Source organism: Pan paniscus, chromosome 9, assembly GCF_029289425.2.
Source record: "Pan paniscus chromosome 9, NHGRI_mPanPan1-v2.0_pri, whole genome shotgun sequence".
NCBI classification, from domain to species: Eukaryota; Metazoa; Chordata; class Mammalia; order Primates; family Hominidae; genus Pan; species Pan paniscus.
Genome location: NC_073258.2, coordinates 67,424,322 through 67,445,431, shown reverse-complemented (window position 1 = coordinate 67,445,431; position 21,110 = coordinate 67,424,322). Strand labels below are relative to the sequence as shown.

The following is a 21,110-nucleotide window of genomic DNA, read 5'->3' as shown; positions in this document are numbered from 1 at the left end:
AATTAACATGGTGCAGTATTAACGTGTAATGGGGCGTCGTGCCAGCAACTTACTCTCGGATGGCTCAGAAAATAATACCTATCAATATATCTATGAGGAGAGCATATGAAATGTGGTGATATGTTAAAGAACTTGGATGAATCCACATATGGGAACTCTTTGTACTATTCTTGTAACTTTTCTGAAAGTTTGAAATTTTATGTAATTTTTTGAGTTTTACCTTTTTCAAAATTAAAACTTTTCATGAAGGAGACAGTACTTGATAAAAACAAGTATACTCTGAATTTCCAGCAAATAATTAACTCGTAAAACAGAATTAAGCACCTAGCCAGCAGGCTGGGAAAATCATCTGGAAGGCTCAACTGGCTGGGCTGGGGTGTCCCTTGGGCTCTGTGACTCAATGGCCAACAGTCTGGAGACTGTGTTCCTCTCACCTCTGCCATGTTGATGAGTCCCACGGCCAAGGTCTTATAGCCCAAGATGGTCCGATTCTTGTAACGTTTTCTCCTTTGCAGCATGATCTGCAGCTTGTTGGCATCTCGCTTAAGGAAATGAGGGTACTACGAAATACAAAACAGAGTCGAGCATGGTTAATGGGCAGCTGGGTCCTTGAGGGGTTCTAGAGGACACACAGTCTTTCTGTGCTTCAATTCTTCCTGTCTCTAAAAGGGGGCAGTCAGGGTTGAAAGGAGAGCCATGAAGTTGCTGCTGGTGGAGCTGATTCGGCTTGATGCCTGGCTTTTACGCCACAGCTCTGGGGTCCACACCCATTCAGAGAACTGTCTCTTCCCTTGCCACTTTATCAGGTGTTTTCTCCATGTGTTTCAATTTGGGCATTGAATTACTGGAATTACGATGAGAGGGACACCGACTAGGAGGGATACGGAGTAGAGGGGAAGGACAGAGATCCCGACGTGGAGGCTGACGGTGGCACGGTCCACGGGGTGTGCGAGGATCACTAAGGAGATGTGATGTGGTGCAGCAGATGGCTAACAGTGTTAGCCAAGGCAGAGGAAGGGAAGGGGCCACGGTGCCTACCCAGGTCTCCACACCCTTACCGTCACTGGCTAAAGGGTTGCTTTGGCCCTCCAGGCCAGCCATAAACCTCCAGGTGACTTTTATTCATTCCCGCCCAAGTTGGGGAATGGGGGCTCTGGGATAAAACAGTCTCTGGGTTAGAGGACTGTCTGGGGACTAGCCAGGATATAGCATGTTAGGGGCCTAAGATTAGGAGAGTCTCACCTGAAGGGAGAAGGTTAATTGGAGCTCTGTTTCCACCAGTCCACTAGCTGGAAGGACGATCTCGTTGGAGCGAAGAATTCTTTTTGAACCCTGAAACCAAGAAGAAAAGTCTGTTTGGCCAGGTGCAGTGGCTTGTGCCAGTAATCCCAGCAGTTTGGGAGGCTGAGGCAGAAGGACTGCTTGGACTCAGGAGTTTGAGACCAGCCTGGGGCAACATAGTGAGACTCCTGTTTCTACAAAAAATAAAAAAAATTGGCTGGGTGTGGTGGTACACATGCCTGTAGTCCCAGCAACTCAGGAGGCTGAGGTGCGAGGATCACTTGAGCCCGGGAGTTCAAGCCTGCAGTGAGTCATGATCCTGCCACTGCACTCCAGCCTGGGTGACAGAGCGAGACCCTGTCTCAAATAATATCAATAATAAAAAGAAAAAAAAATCTGTCAAAGCTGTGTCACCAAAAATCAGACCAAAAGAAATACTATGTTTGCAAACAACTTCTAAACTCTACAAGCATTCTTAAAAAAAAAAAAAATTAAATTTTATTTTTTTTGAGACGAGTCTCATTCTGTCACCCAGGCTGGACTGCAGTGGCGTGATCTCGGCGCACTGCAACCTCCGCCTCCCAGGTTCAAGCGATTACCCTGCCTCAGCCTCCTGAGTAGCTGGGACTACAGGCACCTGCCACAATGCCCGGCTAATTTTTTTGTATTTTTAGTAGAGACAGGGTTTCACCATGTGCTGGCCTTGAACTCCTGACCTCAGATGATCAGCTTGCTTCAGCCTCCCAAAGTGCTGGGATTACAGGCGTGAGTCACTGAGCCCGGCCCAAACATTCTTACCAGTCCAAATATTTCATGAGTCTTTATTGTACTTATTTGAATCAAGCCTCTACCATAAGTCTGATTTTACATATATGATGCTGTAGGGTGCATAAAAGGTTATCACAGCAAAATGATTTGTTAACGTCTGTGAGTTCCCAGCACTCCTGGGGAAGAGGCCGGTAGTGTCAGTCTCCAGGGTGTGTAAGACCCTCCCTGCCCACTGTTCCTTTTTTTTCCCAGGAACTTCCTCTTTAACCTCCCCGCTCTCCAAACCTAATAGTTGGGTTAGACAGCCCTCTTACTGCCATGTTGGCCGGGCTGGCCTCGAACTCCTGACTTCAAGTGATCCTCCCTCTGACTCCCCAGGCATACTGTCTTGTCTCTGGGCCTTTTCATGTGCTTTTCTTCTCTTCTTGGATGCTTTTTTTGGCTTCTGAACACAAGTAACCAACTCATCTTTCAGGTCTCAGCTGAATTTTTTTTCCCCAGGAACTTCCTCTGTAACCTCCCCGCCTCCAAACCTTGTATTTGGGTTAGACAGCCCTCTTACTGCCAGTTACTGAATCTCACTAAACTTCGAGATCCATGAGACAAAGATATGTCTTGTTCAGTATGATTCCCAGCACACAAATAAACAGTGTTGAATAAATTTGTCTTAAAAAAAATCAGTTTTAAAATTAATACCAATAAAAAAAAACCCCACAACATCCAAAGTTGGTAAGGATGTGGTAGAATTTCCAAATTCATTCATTGTCGAAGCAAAGTAAATTACAATAACCCTTTTAGAAAGTAGCCTGGCAATAAAGAAACATTTCCATTCAAAAATTGTAATCCAAAAAAATAAATTCTAAGGGCAGGATTTTTATATATTATTTTCTTTTTTCTCCCTTGATCCCATGAACTTGGAGGGAATGATTTCTTTCTTTCTTTCTTTCCTTCCTTCCTTCCTTTCTTTTTCTTCTTCTTTTTTTTTTTTTTTAATAAAAAGAGAGACGAGGTCTCACTATGTTGCCCAGGCTGGTCTTTAACTTCTGAGCTCAAACGATCTTTCCACTTCAGCCTCCCAAAGTGCTAGGATTATAGGCCACCAGGCTGGGCCAGGAATGAGTTTTAAAAAGAAGCAAATCTGTAAACAAGGAGCTGTTCATTGAAACATTATTTTTACCGTTTTTATTTTTTATTTGTAGAGACGGGGTATCGCTACATTGCCCAGGTTGGTCTTGAACTCCTCGGCTCAAGTAATCTTCCTGCCACGGCCTCCCAAAGTGCTGGGATTACAGATTTGAGCCCCACACTCATCCCTGTTTATAATTAATGACAAATTTTTGAGCTGCTCATCTCTCACGTGTCTTCAGCAAAGCTGTGATTACTCTGGGAGCTGTTTCTGTTGAAATGGTACTACGCCGCAGTGCTGACCCTTAGAGGAAAATTCCACACATGGAAAAACGCCTCAGCCACTCATGAGGCCAAAATGAGACCAAGGAAGTGGAGCCCTGATGGTTATGTCATTCTATAGTGATGCTGCCTATGGGTAATGGCCATAGGGGGAAGGCTGGGTATAAAATCAGCAGAAGCCTGGGTGTGGTGGCACCTGTAATCCCGGCACTTTGGGAGGCTGAGGTGGGCGGATCACCTGAGCTCAGGACTTCAAGACCAGCCTGGGCAACACTGGGAAACCTCGTCTCTACGAAAAATACAAAAATTAGCCAGGCATAGTGGCATGCACTTGTAATCCCAGCTACTCAGGAGGCTGTGTGGGAGAATCATTTCAGCCTAGGAGGCAGAGGTTGGAATAAGCCAAGATCATATCATTGCACTCCAGCCTGGGCAACAGAGCGAGACTCCGTCTCAAAAAAAAAAAAAACAAAACAAAAGCCAAGATTATATCACTGCACTCCAGCCTGGGCAACAGAACGAGACTCTGTCTCAAAAAACAGCAAAAATAAAATAACATCAGCAGAAGCACACAGTCAGTCCGCATACAGGCCAGGGCCTCAGGACACCCGGAAGCTCGAGTGCTATAGTGGCAACTGAAGACCGAATGCATCAAATAAACTATAAAAAGCAAAACCAACAGCCACTCTCTCCCACAAGACCCACACATTTATGAGATTCATGCCACAACTGGAAATTTGAACACTGATTTTGTGATATTAAGGTTTTTGTTATTTTAGATAGAGTCTTGCTCTGTCGACTAGGCTGGAGTACAGTAGTGTGATCTCGGCTCACTGCAATCTCCGCCTCCCAGGTTCAAGCGACTCTCTTGCCTTAGCCTCTTGAGTAGCTGGGATTACAGGTGCGTGCCATCACGCCCAGCTAATTTTTGTATTTTTAGTAGAGATGAGGTTTTATCATGTTGGCCAGGCTGGCCTCGAACTCCTGATCTCAAGTTATCCGCTCCCCTTGGCCTCCCAAAGTGCTGGCTTTACAGGCATGAGCCACCGCGTCCGGCCAAGGTGTGATAATGGTATCGCGGTTTTGTTTAAAAATACTGCCTACATTTTTGAAATACATATTGACATATTTGTGGGTGAAATGTTATGATGTATGGATTGCCTCAAAATAACACTGGTGAAGGGAAACAGGTGGGGACACAGACGAAACGAGACTGGCCATGAGTTGATAACAACTGCAGCTTAGTAAGGGGTTCGAGGGAATTGTAAACTACTCTGTCTACTTTTGCATGTTTGAGATTTTTCCAAAATAAAAGTTGAAAAAAGTAATCAGTGCTTAGGGTTCTTTTAAGATTTCTCAGCTCAGAGCATATATTCACAGAATATGAAGGCCTGAGGGCCTGGTCCTGGGTCTTCCCTCTGCCTGGAAGGCTCTTGTTCCAGATACCTGCATGGCCCTCACCTCCCTCAAAGTCTTTGGGTAAATGTCATCTTCTCAACCAGGTCTACCGTGACCACCGTAGGGAATCCGTTAACTTCCTCCACCCCAGCCCTCTTGGTCCCCTTTATCTTAGTTATTGTCACTATAGGACATCACCTTCCAACAGCAGTAGCCTCATTATATGATTATATGAACTCTCACCACCCAAGTATGTGCTCTATATACCTGTAAAACTTTGTATCCCAAATTCACTATCTGAATTTCAAACTCGCTAGAAGTAATCTGCGTGTGCAGGTAGCAGGATGAGGAGTGCAGTGTGTCACGGGATCGCAGCCAGGCCCAGCCCAGCCCAGCCCTTTCAGGCATGGTGCGCTACTGTCCTCATCTTTCCTACCCTTCCCCAGGGGTTTAGCTTTCATGGGTTCCAGTATTTGCTTCTTCCAGGTGCCTGGGGCACTACCAACCAGGGTCCAATTTCAAAATTATTTTTAATATACTTTTGTATCATTTGTTTATCTATATAACAGTATATCTTCTTTTGCAGTATAGAAGCAAAACCATTTATATTTAATACTAAAGTAACATAGCACATTAAAATATCCAATATTAATATTAATATATTTTAAAAATTAGGTTACTGGTGTTTTATTATTATTATTTTGAGACAGAGTCTCACTCTGTTGCACAGGCTGGAGTGCAGTGGTGCAATCTTAACTCACTGCAACCTCCGCCTCCCAGGCTCAAGCGATTCTCCTGCCTCAGCCTCCCAAGTGGCTGGCACTACAGGCGTGTGCCACAATGCCGGGCTAATTTTTGTATTTTTAGTAGAGATGGGGTTTGACCATGTCGCCCAGGCTGGTCTTGAACTCCTGACCTCAGGTGATCCACCTGCCTTGGCCTCCCAAGTGCTGGGATTTACAGACATGAACCACCGCGACCGGCCAGGTTACTGGTGTTTTAAATGCTTCTTATTTAAACCAAAAATTCTTATCATATAGATATTTAACAGTATTGTTGCTGGATGTGGTGGCTCATGCCTGTAATCCCAGCACTTAAGGAGGCAGAGGTGGAAGGATAGCTTGAGCCCAGGAGTATAAGAGCTGCCTGGGCAACATAGTGAGATCCCATTCTCAAAAAAAAAAAAAAAAATTAAGAGTATTGTAGTGATATTTGAGGAAATTTGTTGGGGTTTCTTGGATGTCTGAAAATAAGTTGTTATTTTTCATTTATTCTTTATTTCAATTTTTAACTAATAATTTTTATGGGTACATGGCATATATATTTATGGGGTACATAAGACATTTTGGTACAGGCATACAACATGTAATAATCACATCAGGTTATACTGGGTATCCATCGCCTCAAGCATTTATCATTTACTTATGTTACAAATATTCCAATTATACTTTAAGTTATTTTTAAATGTACTATAAATTATCATTGACTGTAATCGTCCTGTTGCACTATCAAATATCAGATCTTTAAAACATTTAAAAAATTTTTATAATTAAAATAATTTTTTTGGCTGGGTGTGGTGGCTCATGCCTGTAATCCCAGCACTTTGGGACGCTGAGGCGGGCAGATCACCTGAGGTCAGGAGTTCAAGACCAGCCTGGCCAACATGGTGAAACCCAGTCTCTACTAAAAATACAAAATTTAGCTGGGCATGGTGGTGCACACCTGTAATCCCAGCTACTTGGGAGGCTGAGGTAGGAGAATCACTTGAACCTGGGAGGTGGAGGTTGCAGTGAGCTGAGATTGCACCATTGCACTGCAGCCTAGGCAACAAGAGTGAAACTCCGTCTCAAAAAAAAAAAAAGTTTTTAAAAAATAGAGATGGGGTTTCACTATGGTGCTCAGGCTGGTCTCAAACTACTGGACTCAAGGAATCTTCCTACCTCAGCCTCCCAAAGTGCTAGGATTACAGGCGTGAGCCACCATGCTTGGCCAAATACCAGGTCTTATTCATTCTATGTTTTTGTATCCATTAACTATCATCACTGCCTGACTGCCCATATGAGCCTGTGGTAACCATCATTAGAGTATCTCCATGACTTTAATTTTTAACTCCCAGAAGTAAGTGAGAACATTCAAAGTATGTCTTTCTGTGCCTGGCTTATTTCATTTAACATAATGTCCTCCAGTTCCATCCATGTTATTGCAAATGACAGGAACTCATTCTTTTTTATGGCTGCATAGTACTCCATTGTGTATATGTACCACATTTTCTTTATCAGTTTGTCTGTTGATGGACACTTAGGTGCTTCCAAATCTTGGCTATTGTGAATAGTGCTACATGGGACTATTTTGGTTTTTTGAGGAAACTCCGTACTATTTTCCATATTCGCTATACTAACTTACATTCCTACCAACAGTGTATGAGGGTTCCCTTTTCTCTACATCCTCACCAGGATTCACTATTGCCTGTCTTTTGGATAAAAGCCATTTTAACTGGGGTGAGATGATATCTCATTGTAGTTTTGATTAGCATTTCTCTGACAATTAATGATGTTACACACCCTTTCATATGCCTGTTTGCCACTTGTAGGTCTTCTTTTGAGAGATGTCTATTCAGATCGTTTGCCCATTTCTTAATCAGATTATTAGATATTTTCCTGAGTTGTTTGAGCTCCCTATATAGTCTGGTTATTAATCCCTTGTCAGATGGACAAGGGATCCCTTGTCAGCCTCTCAAAGTGCTGGGATTACAGGCATGAGCCACCGCGCCTGGCCCAGAAGCTTTTTAACTTGATGTGATCCCATTTGTCCATTTTTGCTTTGGTTGCCAGTGCCAGGTATTACACAAGAAATCTCTGCCCAGATCAATTTCCTGGAGAGTTTCCCCAATGTTTTCTTTTATTTTTATTATTTTAGTGGCCAAAGCAGTTGGAAAAATGTTTTCTTTTAGTAGTGTCATAGTTTCAGGTATTAGATTTAAGTCTCCAGTCAATTTTTATCTGATTTTTGTATATAGTGAGAGACAACAGTCTAGTTTAATTCCTCTGCATATAGATATCCAGTTTTCCCAGCATCATTTATTGAAGAGATTGTCCTTTCCCCAGTGTATGTTCTTGGCACCTTTGTTGAAAATTAGTTCACTGTAGATGTATGGATTTATTGCTAGATTATCTATTCTCTTCCATTGGTGTAGGTGTTTGTTTTTATGCCAGCACCATGCTGTTTTGGTTACTATAGTTCTGTAGTATAATTTGAAGTCAGATAATGTGATTTCTCTAATTTTGTTCTTTGTGCTCAGGATGGCTTTGGCTATTCTGGGTCTTCTGTGGTTCCATATACATTTTAGGATTTTTTTTTCTATTTCTGTGCAGAATGTCATTGGTATTTTGATAGGGATTGCATTGAATCTGTAGATTGCTTTGGGTGGTATGGACATTTTAACAATATTGATTCTTCCAATCCATGAATATGGAATATCTTTCCATTTTTTGTGTGTCTATTTAGATTTCTTGCATTAATGTTTTACAGTTTTTAATATAGAGATATTTCACTTCTTTGGCTAAGTTTATTCCTAGGTATCTTATTTGTAGCTCTTGTAAATGGGATTACTTTCTTGATTTCTTTTTCAGATTGTTCACTGTTGACATATAGAAATGCTACCGATTTTCTGTATGTTGATTTTGTATCCTGCAACTTCACTGATTTTGTTTATCAGTTCTAATAGTTATTTTGTGAAGTGTAGGTTTTTCCACATAGAAGAGCATATCATTTGCAAACAAGGATAACTTGATTTCTTCCTTTCCAATCTGGATGCCTTTATTTCTTTCTCTTGCCTGACTGCTCTAGTTAGGACTTCCAGTACTATACTGAATAACAGTGGTGAAAGTGGTGATCCTTGTCTTGTTCCAGATCTTAAAGGAAAGGCTTTCAGTTTTTCTCCATTCAGTCTGATACAAGCAATAGGTCTATCATATATGGCTTTTATTGTGTTGAGGTATGTTTCTTTTATACCCATTTTTTGAGGATTTTTATCATGAAGCCTTGTTGAATTTTATCAAATGCTTTTTCAGAATATATATATATATATATATATATATTTTTTTTTTTTTTCCTAGAGATGAGGTTTTGCCATGTTGCCCAGGCTGGTCTCAAACTCTTGGCCTCAAGCGATCCATCTACCTTGGCCTCCCAAAGTGCTGGGATTACAGGTGGGAGCCACAACACCCAGCCATTTGGCATCAATTGAGATTATCACATGGGTTTTGTCCTTCATTCTGTTGATATGATGTATCACATTAATTGATTTGTGTATGCTGAACCATCCTTGCACATCCCTGGGATCTCACTTGGTCATGATGAATGATGTTTTTAATGTGTTGCTAAACTCTGCTAGTATTTTCTTGATGATTTTTGTATCAGTGGTCATCAGAGATACTGCCCTGTCACTTTCTTTGGTTTTGGTATCAGAGGAATATTGGTCTCATAGATTGAGTCTGGAATTATTCTCTATTTTTTGAAATAGTTCTTCTTAAATGTTTGGTAAAATTCAGTAGTGAAGCTATCAAGGCCTGGGCTTTTCTTTGCTGGAAGACTTTGTTAATGGCATCTAGCTCATTTTTTGTTATTGGTCTATTCAGGTTTTGAATTTCTTCATGGTTCAATCTTGGAAGGTTGTATCTTTCCAGGAATTTATCCATTTCTTCTAGGTTTTCCAGTTTATCGGTATATAGCTGCTCATAGCAGCCACTAATGATCCTTTGAATTTCTGCAGTGTCAGTCACCTCTTTTTTCATCTCTGATTTATTTGTGTCTTCTCTCTTTTTTTCTTATTTGGTCTGGCTAAAGGTTTATCCATTTTGTCTTCTCAAAAAACAACTCTTTGGCCGGGTGTGATGGCTCACACCTGTAATCCCAGCACCGAAGGCCAAGGCAAGCAGATCACCTGAGGCTAGGAGTTCAAGACCAGCCTGGCCAATAAGGTGAAACCTCGTCTCTACTAAAAATACAAAAATTAGCCGCCATGGTGGTGCGCGCCTGTAATCCCAACGACTCAGGAGACTGAGGCAGGAGAATCACTTGAACCTGGGAGGCAGAGGTTGCAATGAGCTGAGATTGCACCACTGTACTCCAGCATGGGCAACAAGAGTAAAACTCCGTCTCGGAAAAAAAAAAACAAAAACCCAAAACATTTTGTTTTGTTGACTTTTTTTTTTCAATTTCATTTATTTCTGCTATGATGTTCATTATTTCTTTTCTTCTACTAATTTTGGGTTTGGTTTGCTCTTGCTTTTCTAGTTCTTTAAGAAGCATCATTAAGTTGTTTATTTGAAGTTTTTCTTCTTTTTTGATGTAGGCACTTATAGCTACGAACTTCCCTCTTGGTACTGCTTTTGCTGTATCCCATAGGTTTTGATATGTTGTGTTTCCATTATCATTTGCTTCAAGAAAATTTCAATTTTCCTTTTTAATTTATTCATTGACCCACTGGTCATTTAGGAGCATACTGTTTAATTCCATGTGTGCCTATTGCTTTCCAAATTCCTTGCTATTGATTTCTAGTTTTATTCCATTATGGTCAGGGAATATGCCTGATATTATTTCAACTTTTTTTTTTTTTTTGAGACAGAGTCTCACTCTGTCGCCCAGGTTGGAGTGCAGTGGCGCAATCTCCGCTCACTGTAACCTCCACCTCCAGGGTTCAAGCAATTCTCCTGCCTCAGCCTCCTGAGTAGCTGAGACTACAGGCGCCTGCCACCATGCCCAGCTAATTTTTGTATTTTTAGGGCAGATGGGCTGTCACCATTTTGGCCAGGATGCTATGGATCTCCTGATCTCATGATCCACCCACCTTGGCCTCCCAAAGTGCTGGGATTACAGGCGTGAGTCACCACACCTGGCCTCAACTTTTTTTTTTTGAATGTTTTAAGACTTGTTTTGTAACCTAACATATGGCCTATCCTTGAGAATGATCCACGTGCTAACGAAAAAAAAAAAAAGTGTATTCTGCAGCCATTGGAAGAAATGTTCTGTAAATATCTATTCGGTCCATTTGGTCTACAGTGCGGTTAAGTCTGATGTTTCTTTATTTTGTCTGGATGATCTTTCCAATGGTGAAAGTGGGGTGTTAAAGTCTCTAGCTATTGTTGTAATGGGGTCTAACACTCTCTTTAGCTCTAGTAATATTTGCTTTATATATCTGGGTGCTCCAGTGTTAGGTGCATATATATTTACAATTGTTATATCTTCTTGCTGAGTTGACCCCTTTATCATTATATAATGAACTTATCAATTTTTACAATTTTTATCTTGAAATCTATTTTGTCTGATATAAGTATAGCTATTCCTACTCTTTTTTTGTTTGTTTGTTTCCATTTGCATAGAGTATATTTTTCCAACCCTTTATTTTTAGTCTCTATGTGTCTTTACAGGTCAAGTGTGATTCTCGTAGGCGATAGATGTTTGGATCATGTTTTCGTTTTTGTTTTTCTGAGACAGCGTCTCACTCTGTTGCCCAAGGTGGAGTGTACTGGCACAATCATAGCTCACTTTAGCCTTAACCTCCTGAGCTCAAGTGATCCTCCTACCTCAGACTCCTGAGTAGATGACTCTACAGGTGCACACCACCACATCCAGCTAATTTTTCAAATTATTTGTAGACCCAAGGTCCTACTATGTTGCCCAAGCTGGTCTCAAACCCCTGAGCTCAAGCAATACTCTCACCTCAGCCTCCCAAAGTGCTGGGATTATAGGCATGAGCCACTGTGCCTAGCTGGGTCTTGTTTTTTTTGTTTGTTTGTTTTTTTGAGACAGAGTCTCGCACAGTTGCCTGGGTTGGAGTGCAGTGGTGCAATCTGGGCTCACTGCAACCTCCATCTCCCAGATTCCAGCGATTCTCCTGCCTCAGCCTCCCGAGTAGCTGGGATTACAGGCGTACGCCACCACACCCAGCTAATTTTTTGTATTTTTAGTAGGGATGGGGTTTCACTGTGTTGGCCAGGCTGGTCTCGAACTCCTGACCTCATGATTTGCCCGCCTTGGGGTCCCAAAGTGCTGGGATTACAGGCATGAGCCACTGTGCCCAGCTGGGTCTTGTTTTTTAATGCATTCAACTACTCCACGTCTTTTGATTGCAGAATTTTGTCCATTTACATTCAATGTTATTATTGATAAGTAAGGACTTACTATTGCCATTTTGTTATTTGTTTTCTGGTTGTTTTGTGGTCTTATCTTCCTTCCTTCTTTCCTTCTTGTCTTTCTTTTTGTGAAAGTCATTTTCTCTGATGGTATGTTTTTAATTTCTTGCTTTTTATTTTTTGTGTATCTGTTTTAGGGTTTTTTGATTTGCAGTTACCATGAGGCTTGCAAATAACATCTTATAAAACATTATTTTAAACTGAATGGTAAGTTAACTCTGATTGCAAAAACAAAAAACAAAGAAGCAAAGAGAAAACCAATAAAAACTCTATATTTCAACTTCATCCCCCCTCCCTCTTTTTTTTTTTTTTGAGATGGAGTCTCGCTTTGTTGCCAAGGCTGGAGTACAGTGGCGCCATCTTGGCTCACTGCAACCTCTGCCTCACGGGTTCAAGTGATTCTCCTGCCTCAGCCTCCTGAGTAGCTTGGATTACAGGCATGTGCCACCACGCCTGGCTAATTTTGTATTTTTAGTAGAGACAGGGTTTCACCATGCTGGTCAGGCTGGTCTCGAACTCCTGACCTCAGGTGACCCAGCCACCTCGGCCTCCCAAAGAGCTGGGATTACAGGCATGAGCCACCGCGCCTGGCCCATAGTTATTATTTTTGATAGGCTCGTCTTTTAGTCTTCCTACTCAAAATATGAGTAATTTACACACCACAATTATAGTGTTGTGATATTCTGTATTTCTTATTTTTCCCACTTAAATAATAAAATATAGGCTTCTGCCATCCATCATATTTTCAGGAATGGATTAGATTTTAAGGAATGTGGCTGGGTGTGGTGGCTCAAACCTGTAATCCCAGCACTTTGGGAGGCCAAGGTAGGTGGATCACTTGAGGTCAGGAGCTCGAGACCAGCCTGACCAACATGGTGAAACCCCATGTCTACTAAAAATACAAAAATTATGAGGTGTGATGGTGCATGCCTGTAATCCCAGCAACTTGGGAGGCTGAGGCAGGAGAATCATTTGAACTCAGGAGGCGGAGTGTGCAGTGAGCTGAGATCACGCCATTGCACTCCAGCCTGGTCAACAAGAGCAAAACTCCATCTCAAAAAATAAAACAAAATTTTTCAGGAATGCCTATATATAATTTTCTTATTTTCTTTATGTTTCTTTCCTTCTACTATAATAATTCTCAAATTTTTGGCCTCAGGACCTTTTTACACTCTTTTTTTTTTTTTTTTTTTTTTGAGATGGAGTCTCGCTCTGTTGCCCAGGCTGGAGTGCAGTGGTGCGATCTTGGCTCACTGCAAGCTCCGACTCCTGGGTTCACGCCATTCTCCTGCCTTAGCCTCCCAAGTAGCTGGGACTACAGGTGCCCGCCACCACGCTTGGCTAATTTTTTGTATTATTAGTAGAGATGGGGTTTCACCATGTTAGCCAGGATGGTCTTGATCTCCTGACCTCATGATCCACCTGCCTCAGCCTCCCAAAGTCCTGGGATTATAGGCGTGAGCCACCACGCCCGGCCCTTTTTACACTCTTAGAATCCCAAATAGCTTTTGTGTATGTAGGTATATCTATCAATATTTTGTTTATGTAGGTTTATCTTTCAATAGTCACCATATTATGAATTAAAACAGATATTTTAAAATATTTATTAATCCATTTAAAATTAACAATAAACCTATTATGTGTTTACATACAAAGTTTTAAAATGAAAAATATATGTTCCCCAAACAAAAATAATTTAGTGAGAAGACATAGTTTTTTAAAAAAATTACAGCTTTACTGGGATATGATTCAAATACCACACAATTCACCCATTTAAAGTGTACAATTCAATGGCTTTCAGTATGTTCAGCGCTGTGCAACCATCACCACAGTCAGTGTCAGAACATTCTCATCATTCAACAAAGAAACCTCATATTCTTTAATTATCACCCTCTGCAGTCTGCCCACCCCCACCCCCACCCCTAACCCCTGGCAACTACAATCTATTTTCTGACCCTAGGGATCTGCCTATTTCATATAAATGGAATCATACAATATGTGGTTTTTTGTGTCTTGCTTCTTTCACTTAGCATCATGTTTTCAAGGTTCATCCACCTGGAGCATGGAGGTACTTCATTCTTTTTTATTGCCAAATAGTATTCCGAAGCTGTATGACTAGACCACATTTTATTTATCCATTGATCAGTTGATGGACTTGGATTGTTTCTACTTTTTAGCTTGTGAATAATTCTGTTATGAACATTTGCATGTTAGATTTTGTGTGTTTTCATTTCTCTTGTGGACATACCTAGGAGTAGAATTGCTAAGTCATATGGTTACTCTGTCTTTAACCTTTTGAGAACCGGGCATGGTGGCACAAGCCTATAATCCCAGCACTGGGAGGTCAAGGCGAGAGGATTGCTTGAGGCCAGGAGTTTGAGAGCAGCCTGGGCAACACAGCAAGACCTTGTCTCTAAAATAAAAACAAAAGCAAAACAAAACAACACAGTGGCTGCATTATTTTACATTCCCAACAGCAGTGTATGAGGGAGATGGCATAGTTTTACATTTCTGTAAATCTTTTTAATGAACGACTTAATAGAAAACAACTAGATTCTCATTCCTATTTCGGACTCAATGTGTTGCAAAACATTACTTTGGTTGAGTATATGAAAAAAATCCAGATGCAAAGTGATACACAGTTGGAAAACAGAGGAGCATTTTAACAGCCTTTTCAGACAACTGTGGAATTTTTTATTTATTTTTATTTTTTATTTTTAGAGACAAGGTCTCGTTCTGTTGCCCAGGGTAGAGTGCAGTGGTGTGATCATAACTCATTGTAAACTTGAACTCCTGGGCTTAGGCAATCCTCCTGCCTCGGCCTCCCAAATAGCTGGGACTGCAGGCATATGCCACCATGCCCAGATAGTTTTTATTTTTGGTAAAGATGGGGTCTTGCTGTGTTGCCCAGGATGGTCTTGAACTCCTGGGCTTGAACAATCCTCTCACCTTGGCCTCCCAAAGTGCTGGGATTACAGGTATGAGCCATTGTGACCAGCCAGTTGTGGACTATTTTCCTTTGATACTACACCATTAACTCTCTAAGTGGTAGTTTCCTAAAGATTAGTTGCAAAGTAAAAATTTTTTTTCCAAAGTAGAATTTTAAATAATATCACTAAGACTTTTGTGCTCTTATATGTTAAAATCCAATTAACAGAAAAAGAACGTTAATGAAAAAACTAGGAAATCTGAAGTCGAATTTAATTAATAGTATCATACCAATGATAATTTCTTAGTTTTGATAAATGTACCATGGTTAAGAGAGATATTAGTGTTGGGAGAAGCTGGGTGGGGTATACAGGAACTCTTTAGACTAACCCTGCATCTCTTGGGTACATTTAAAAGTATTTTAAAATAGAAAGTTAAAAACCCAATCCACTGGTCTATTTTGTTCTTTGAAAGGATCTTTTATCCAGCATGATTTTGTAAACTCATGCATTAGTCATTTAGAAAATATTCAAATGTTACATATTATACAATATAAAAAACTAAAAATGTTTAATATCACTTCTGACTTCTTCAGAAAAGTCTTTAAGAACTGGGAAGCTGTTAAGCTTTCAGTGACAGAAGCAAGTTTTCCAAAATTCTAATTTTTACTTAAAAGCTCAAATTTTGGCCAGGTGTGGTAGCTCATGCCTGTAATCCCAGCACTTTGGGAGGCCAAGGTGGGCAGATTACCTGAGGTCAGGGGTTCGAGACCAACCTGGCCAACATGGTAAAACCCCGTCTCTACTAAAAATACACAAATTAGCCAGGCATGGTGGTGGGTGCCTGTAGTCCCAGCTACTCAGGAGGCTGACGCAGGAGAATCACTTGAACCCAGGAGATGGAGATTGCAGTGAGCTGAGATCACGCCATTGAATAACAGGGAGAGACTCTGTCTCAAACAAAAAAAAAAGGTCAAATTTTATTTATCATTGGCAACCAATATTAAGTTGTTTTCCCTGAATTGATAGGGTAACTCTGTTCAATTTTAAGGAAACACCTTCCAAATACCTGAGTCTAAATAACCTGTTTGTCTGGAAGTCCCTCTTTGAAGTAAAAATGGTGTTCATGAAAAAAGCAGCTACTGTGGTTCACAACTCAGTAGCTCCACCTCACACAGGCTCTAATCTTAGAGACAGACATCGAACTTTGCTGCAAGGCAGAAGTGCTCAGTGTACACGTCCCATCTCATCACACAAAATATGAAAAAGATGCAGACTCAAGGTTGAGATATAATAAATTAACACGTTTTACTGCTTTCTTAAGAACATTCTTAAGCAAAACTGGCTTTCTCTCCCTTGTTTTGAGTCGGAGTCTTGCTCTGTCACCCAGGCTGGAGTGCACTGGCACAAACAGCTCATTCCAGCCAGCTCCTAGGCTCAAGTGACCCGCATGCCCCAGCCTCTTAAGTAGCTGGGACTACAGGGGTGCGCCACTGTGCCCAGCCCTTTTATCTTCTTATTTCACTCATGAGATGGTAAACAACACAATGACCTCTGGGACATTGGGGGCATTTGTGCTGAGGCACCAGCAGCTTTATCCACTGTTGCTCTTGTACTTTCAGTGCAAAAGTCAACATGCTGAAAAAGGCAAATAATGCCACAGTATTATCATGAAAATAGTTGTGGCCTCCTGTACCCCCTGGAAGTGTCTTAGAGACCTCAGGGTCTGCAGATCTCCTTTGGGGAATTACTGCTCAATGCTTCTTAAAGGCAGGGATTTTTGTCTGTTTTGATCACTGCTTTATCCCCTGTGCCTAGAACAATGTTTGGCACATAATAGATGCTCAATAAGTATTTATTATATGAATGCATAAATAAGTGACTGAATAAATGAATGTGGTGACATCTGTAATTACTTTCAGCTGCTTGGAAGTAGAACAATTTAAAAATTCAAAATATTTGTAGTTTTGGTATAATTTAGAATTATAGAATCTTAAATATTTAATCAGGAAATAAATTATTTCTTTGGCAAAAGCATTTAGCTGCAGGGATGGCAAACGCAGTGGGGAACTTTCAAAACCACCCCAATGGTGTTGGCACAGGACAGAAACATTCTTTAGCAAAGGAAGCAATTCCTGAAAACGGGAACACTGCCTGTGACCTAGAAATGGGGACCAAAATCGGGAGAGGAGGACAAGACACTAATAGTTCACATTGCTGTCCCACACTTGCTTTCCCAACACAGTGTTCTGGGAACATTTCATAGATTTGGAAGGAATTATGCATAAAATGAACAGGGAATTAGAATATAAGGTGGGACACACAGGAATTCATGAGTAATTAAAACATTTTAAGTTTTTGTTGTTGTTTTGAGATGGAGTCTCATTCTGTCACCCAGGCTGGAGTGCAGTGGCACAATCTCAGCTCACTGCAACCTCTCCCTCCCAGGCTCAAGCAATTCTCCTGCCTCAGCCTCCTGAGTAGCTGGAACTACATGCACGCCTGGCTAATTTTTGTATTTTTAGTAGAGATGGGGTTTCACCATGTTGGCCAGGCTGGTCTCGAACTCCTGACCTTGAGTGATCCACCGCCTCAGCCTCCCAAAGTGCTGGGATTACAGGTGTGAGCCACAGTGCCCGGCCCAACATTTTAAGTTCTGAGGACTAAATTATGTATTTGGGACTAACGTCTTTATCCCAGAAAGAGGCCGAGGCACCTCAATATATGATTCACACACTGAGAGTGATATAGAAGTTGATTTTAATGAAGGTGATATAGTACAATAAACTGCAGCATAGTAGGTGAACTAGCTAATAAAATATTCTGGTTAGTAGGGAGTTATCATACAGTTTGCTATTTTTCAACGAATAAGAATTCAGTAAATACACCATCCTTAAGCTGAAGACTCCAGTCATTATTTAGTGACTCCAGAGGCACTGCAGAATCTCACTCTACTCCAGGGAGTCATCAGCAGAAAGGATTAATCAGTTAAGGGAGGTCTGGTGATGGGATTTAATGAGCACACAAATTACCCACTCTTTAGTTTCTGGTCCCAGTTCTGTCGCTTGGTAATTAGCTGGCAACAGGTAAATTCCTGAGCCCTTCTATAATTCAGCTTTTCCCTTCTCTTTTCCTTAAATTCAGGAATACTTAAGAATACAAATGTTTGTGAAATATTTTGGGTCCCTTGAATATACCAAATGTAAGGAGTTATACGTGGGATTTATATAGAGATAAAATATCCCAGTAAACTTTAAATTGCCAAGTCTGAAATAACAATCTGTAAGTTTCTTCCACCCTATAGAAAACCTCTGAAGTGCAGGCTGGGCGCGGTGGCTCACGCCTGTAATCCCAGCACTTTGGGAGGCTGAGGCAAGCGGATCATGAGGTCATGAGATCGAGACCATCCTGGCTAACACAGTGAAACCCTGTCTCTACTAAAAATACAAAAAAATTAGCCGGGCGTGGTGGCAGGCGCCTGTAGTCCCAATTACAAGGGAGGCTGAGGCAGGAGAATGGCGTGAACCCGGGAGGCGGAGCTTGCAGTGAGCCGAGATCGCGTCACTGCACTCCAGCCTGGGTGACAGAGCGAGACTCTGTCTCAAAAGAAAATAAAAGAAAACCTTCAAAGTGCTTCCCATACCTGTGCATCTACCTGGATCTAGCAATCCTGGGACTAAGACTGAAACCAAAGCTAGCCAGCCTAGTAATTTCTGAGTAGTTTACAATAAACACTTTAGGATCTATATCACTTGATCCTCACAGTATGTGTAGGAAAAACCATTTCTGTTCTTCAGACAAAGATAGGTTTGAAGAAACTGAGTGCCCTAACCAAGAGGCAGAGCTGGGCTCAGAAGGTCCCGTGAGCTCTGTTATCTTTCCACTGTGCACCTTGCTGTGCTGAGAGGAGGAAGACAGAGGTGGTCCCAGTAGTGTTTCTGAAGCCGCAGCAGTGGGCAAATGGTTATCCAGCTTCCCTGGGCCCTGAACAAACAGTCCTGCCCCACTCACCTGCAGCTTCACAGCGATGACCACTGAGTTAAGATCTTTGTCCATTTCTTTTAGCATGACGAGTTTCTTCAGGGTCAAGCTGAATAGCCTAGAAAAACAGAGAAGGAAGATGCTGTCATATGCGAGGAACTTACGAGAAAAGTGATGAACAATTGGTTAGGCAATCTGCCTTACCTGAAGTAAGAATGTGAGAACGCTGTCCTCAGTCCCAGGGGTCCCCTCTCTCAGTAGAAGAGCATCCCCTCTTACTTAATGTTTATACTTTTAAGAGATGGGTCTCACTATGTTGCCCAGACTGGAGCCCTGGGCCCAAGGATCCTCCCCGTCTTGGCCTCCTGAGTAGCTGGGACCACAGGCACATGCCACCATGCCCAGCTTCTAAAGTTAAGTGTCAAAAGGTACATTATTGTGTGAACTTCCATGGATATCATTTATCTCAAGCCAAAGGCAAAACATTTTCCATGCCTAGTATGTTGGAGCCATTTCTGAGGGGGAAGAGGAGACCAAGGGAGGAGAATCACACAGTTCCTCTTCTACTTTCCACCTGATCACACCTGACAGATGTACAGATGTAAATCTTTAGCAAGAGGAGATAATCCACACAAACAAAACATACATCATTTGGCAGGAAATGGTTAAATGGTCACAAATTCTATTTCAGCTGCATTTTGCTCCAAATATGCAGAAAATCTTCAGTGCCACAAATCAAGAAATTCCCCGCAACTCAAAAGTGACAGGATTGTCCCTCACTGTGGAGTCTCAGTAACTCTGCTCTGACTTGACCTTGGCCTTACCACAGCAGGGCCACCCTGGACTTCCAGCAGGAGTGGGAGGGAGACTCTGGAAGCTGCCTTTCTATGGCTGCCTGGGTGGTCAAAGTCTTTACACATTCTTCTCCTGGGAGAGGTTCTGGGGAACGGTACACATGAGGGATGTTGCTTACCAGAGTCATGACAAGTCCAGAGAATCCGGCTGGATTTCATGCCTCTTTTTTCCTCCGTGCTGAGGCCCTCTAGGCCCTGCTCAGGCCCCTGTCTTGCGTCTCCACAGCCCTCCCTCAGCTCCAGCCACACTAACTTTCCTTTGGCTCCGTGGCAGTGCCACCCTCTCTCGCCTCAGGGCCTTTGGAGGCTGCTGTTCCTTCTGTTGGCACCACCCTGTCACCTAACGCCTCCTCAGCCTTGGGTTATGCATTTCTGCCAGGAGAACTTCCCCCGATGCCTTGCAAAGTCTGTGATGTGTCCCCAGCACAATTCCTATCATGCCACTGGAGTGTAACTTCCGGCGGGCAGGCAGTAGGCTTGCCTCTCCACTGCTCTCCCCCCAACATCTGCCCAAATGCTGGGCACAGTATATAGTTGCTCAGCAAATATTTGTTACATTAAGTTTCCTAAAATGGCTTCTAGCTAAAATCAGATTAACAAGAGTATGTGAAGAAATTAATATAATTCATGTTTTGTTTTTTTTTTTAAAGGAGGACAAATCCAGGTCAACAGAACTAAATTCTGGTTTTGAATTAACCTCACCCAAGAACTTTCTTTCTTTTTTTTTTGAGACAGAGTCTCACTCTGTCTCCCAGGCTGGAGTGCAGTGGCATGATTTTGGCTCATGCAGCCTCCACCTCCCGTGTTCCAGCAATTCTGCTGCCTCAGCCTCCTGGGTAGCTGGGATTACAGGCACCCACCATCATGCCTGGCTAATTTTTGTATTTTTAGTAGAGACCGGTTTCACCATGTTGGCCAGGCTGGTCTCAAACTCCTGACCTCAGGTGATCCGCCTGCCTCGGCCTGGCAAAGTGCTAGGATTACAGGCGTGAGCCACCACGCCCAGTCACCCAAGTACTTTCAAAGACCTGCTGACTAACACAAAGAAAAACAAATCTCTTTCTTTGCTTTAAGCTAGAATCAAAATCAAATAAAATGTATGAAAGCTTATCAGGTCTCTTCATCTATATCATTTTACCTAGACCTCAAAAACAGGACTGTGTGGATGTGTGTTGGGGGGCTCACTGTTCTACGCATGCAACAGAAAAACATTTCAAGTGGAGTAGTGACCTGCCCAAATTCACTTATAGCCAGTAAATGACAGAGCTGGATTCTAACTAATCTCTTTGTGGTGGACCAAA

General features: G+C 42.0%; 1 protein-coding gene across 4 annotated transcripts in view; it reads right to left on the bottom strand.

The window, feature by feature from the left end:
• The window catches only part of LOC100990116 (phosphofurin acidic cluster sorting protein 1), a 198,789-nt gene that overhangs the window by 56,252 nt on the left and 121,427 nt on the right, over positions 1-21,110 (bottom strand). For all 4 annotated transcript variants that reach the window (XM_034933066.4, XM_034933063.3, XM_034933064.3 and 1 more), the window contains exons 2-4: positions 18,986-19,073; positions 1,243-1,332; positions 435-560 (exon numbers count right to left, since the gene is read on the bottom strand). In XM_034933066.4, coding sequence (XP_034788957.1) covers positions 435-560; positions 1,243-1,332; positions 18,986-19,073 — 304 coding nt within the window. The remainder of the gene's footprint in view (positions 1-434; positions 561-1,242; positions 1,333-18,985; positions 19,074-21,110) is intronic.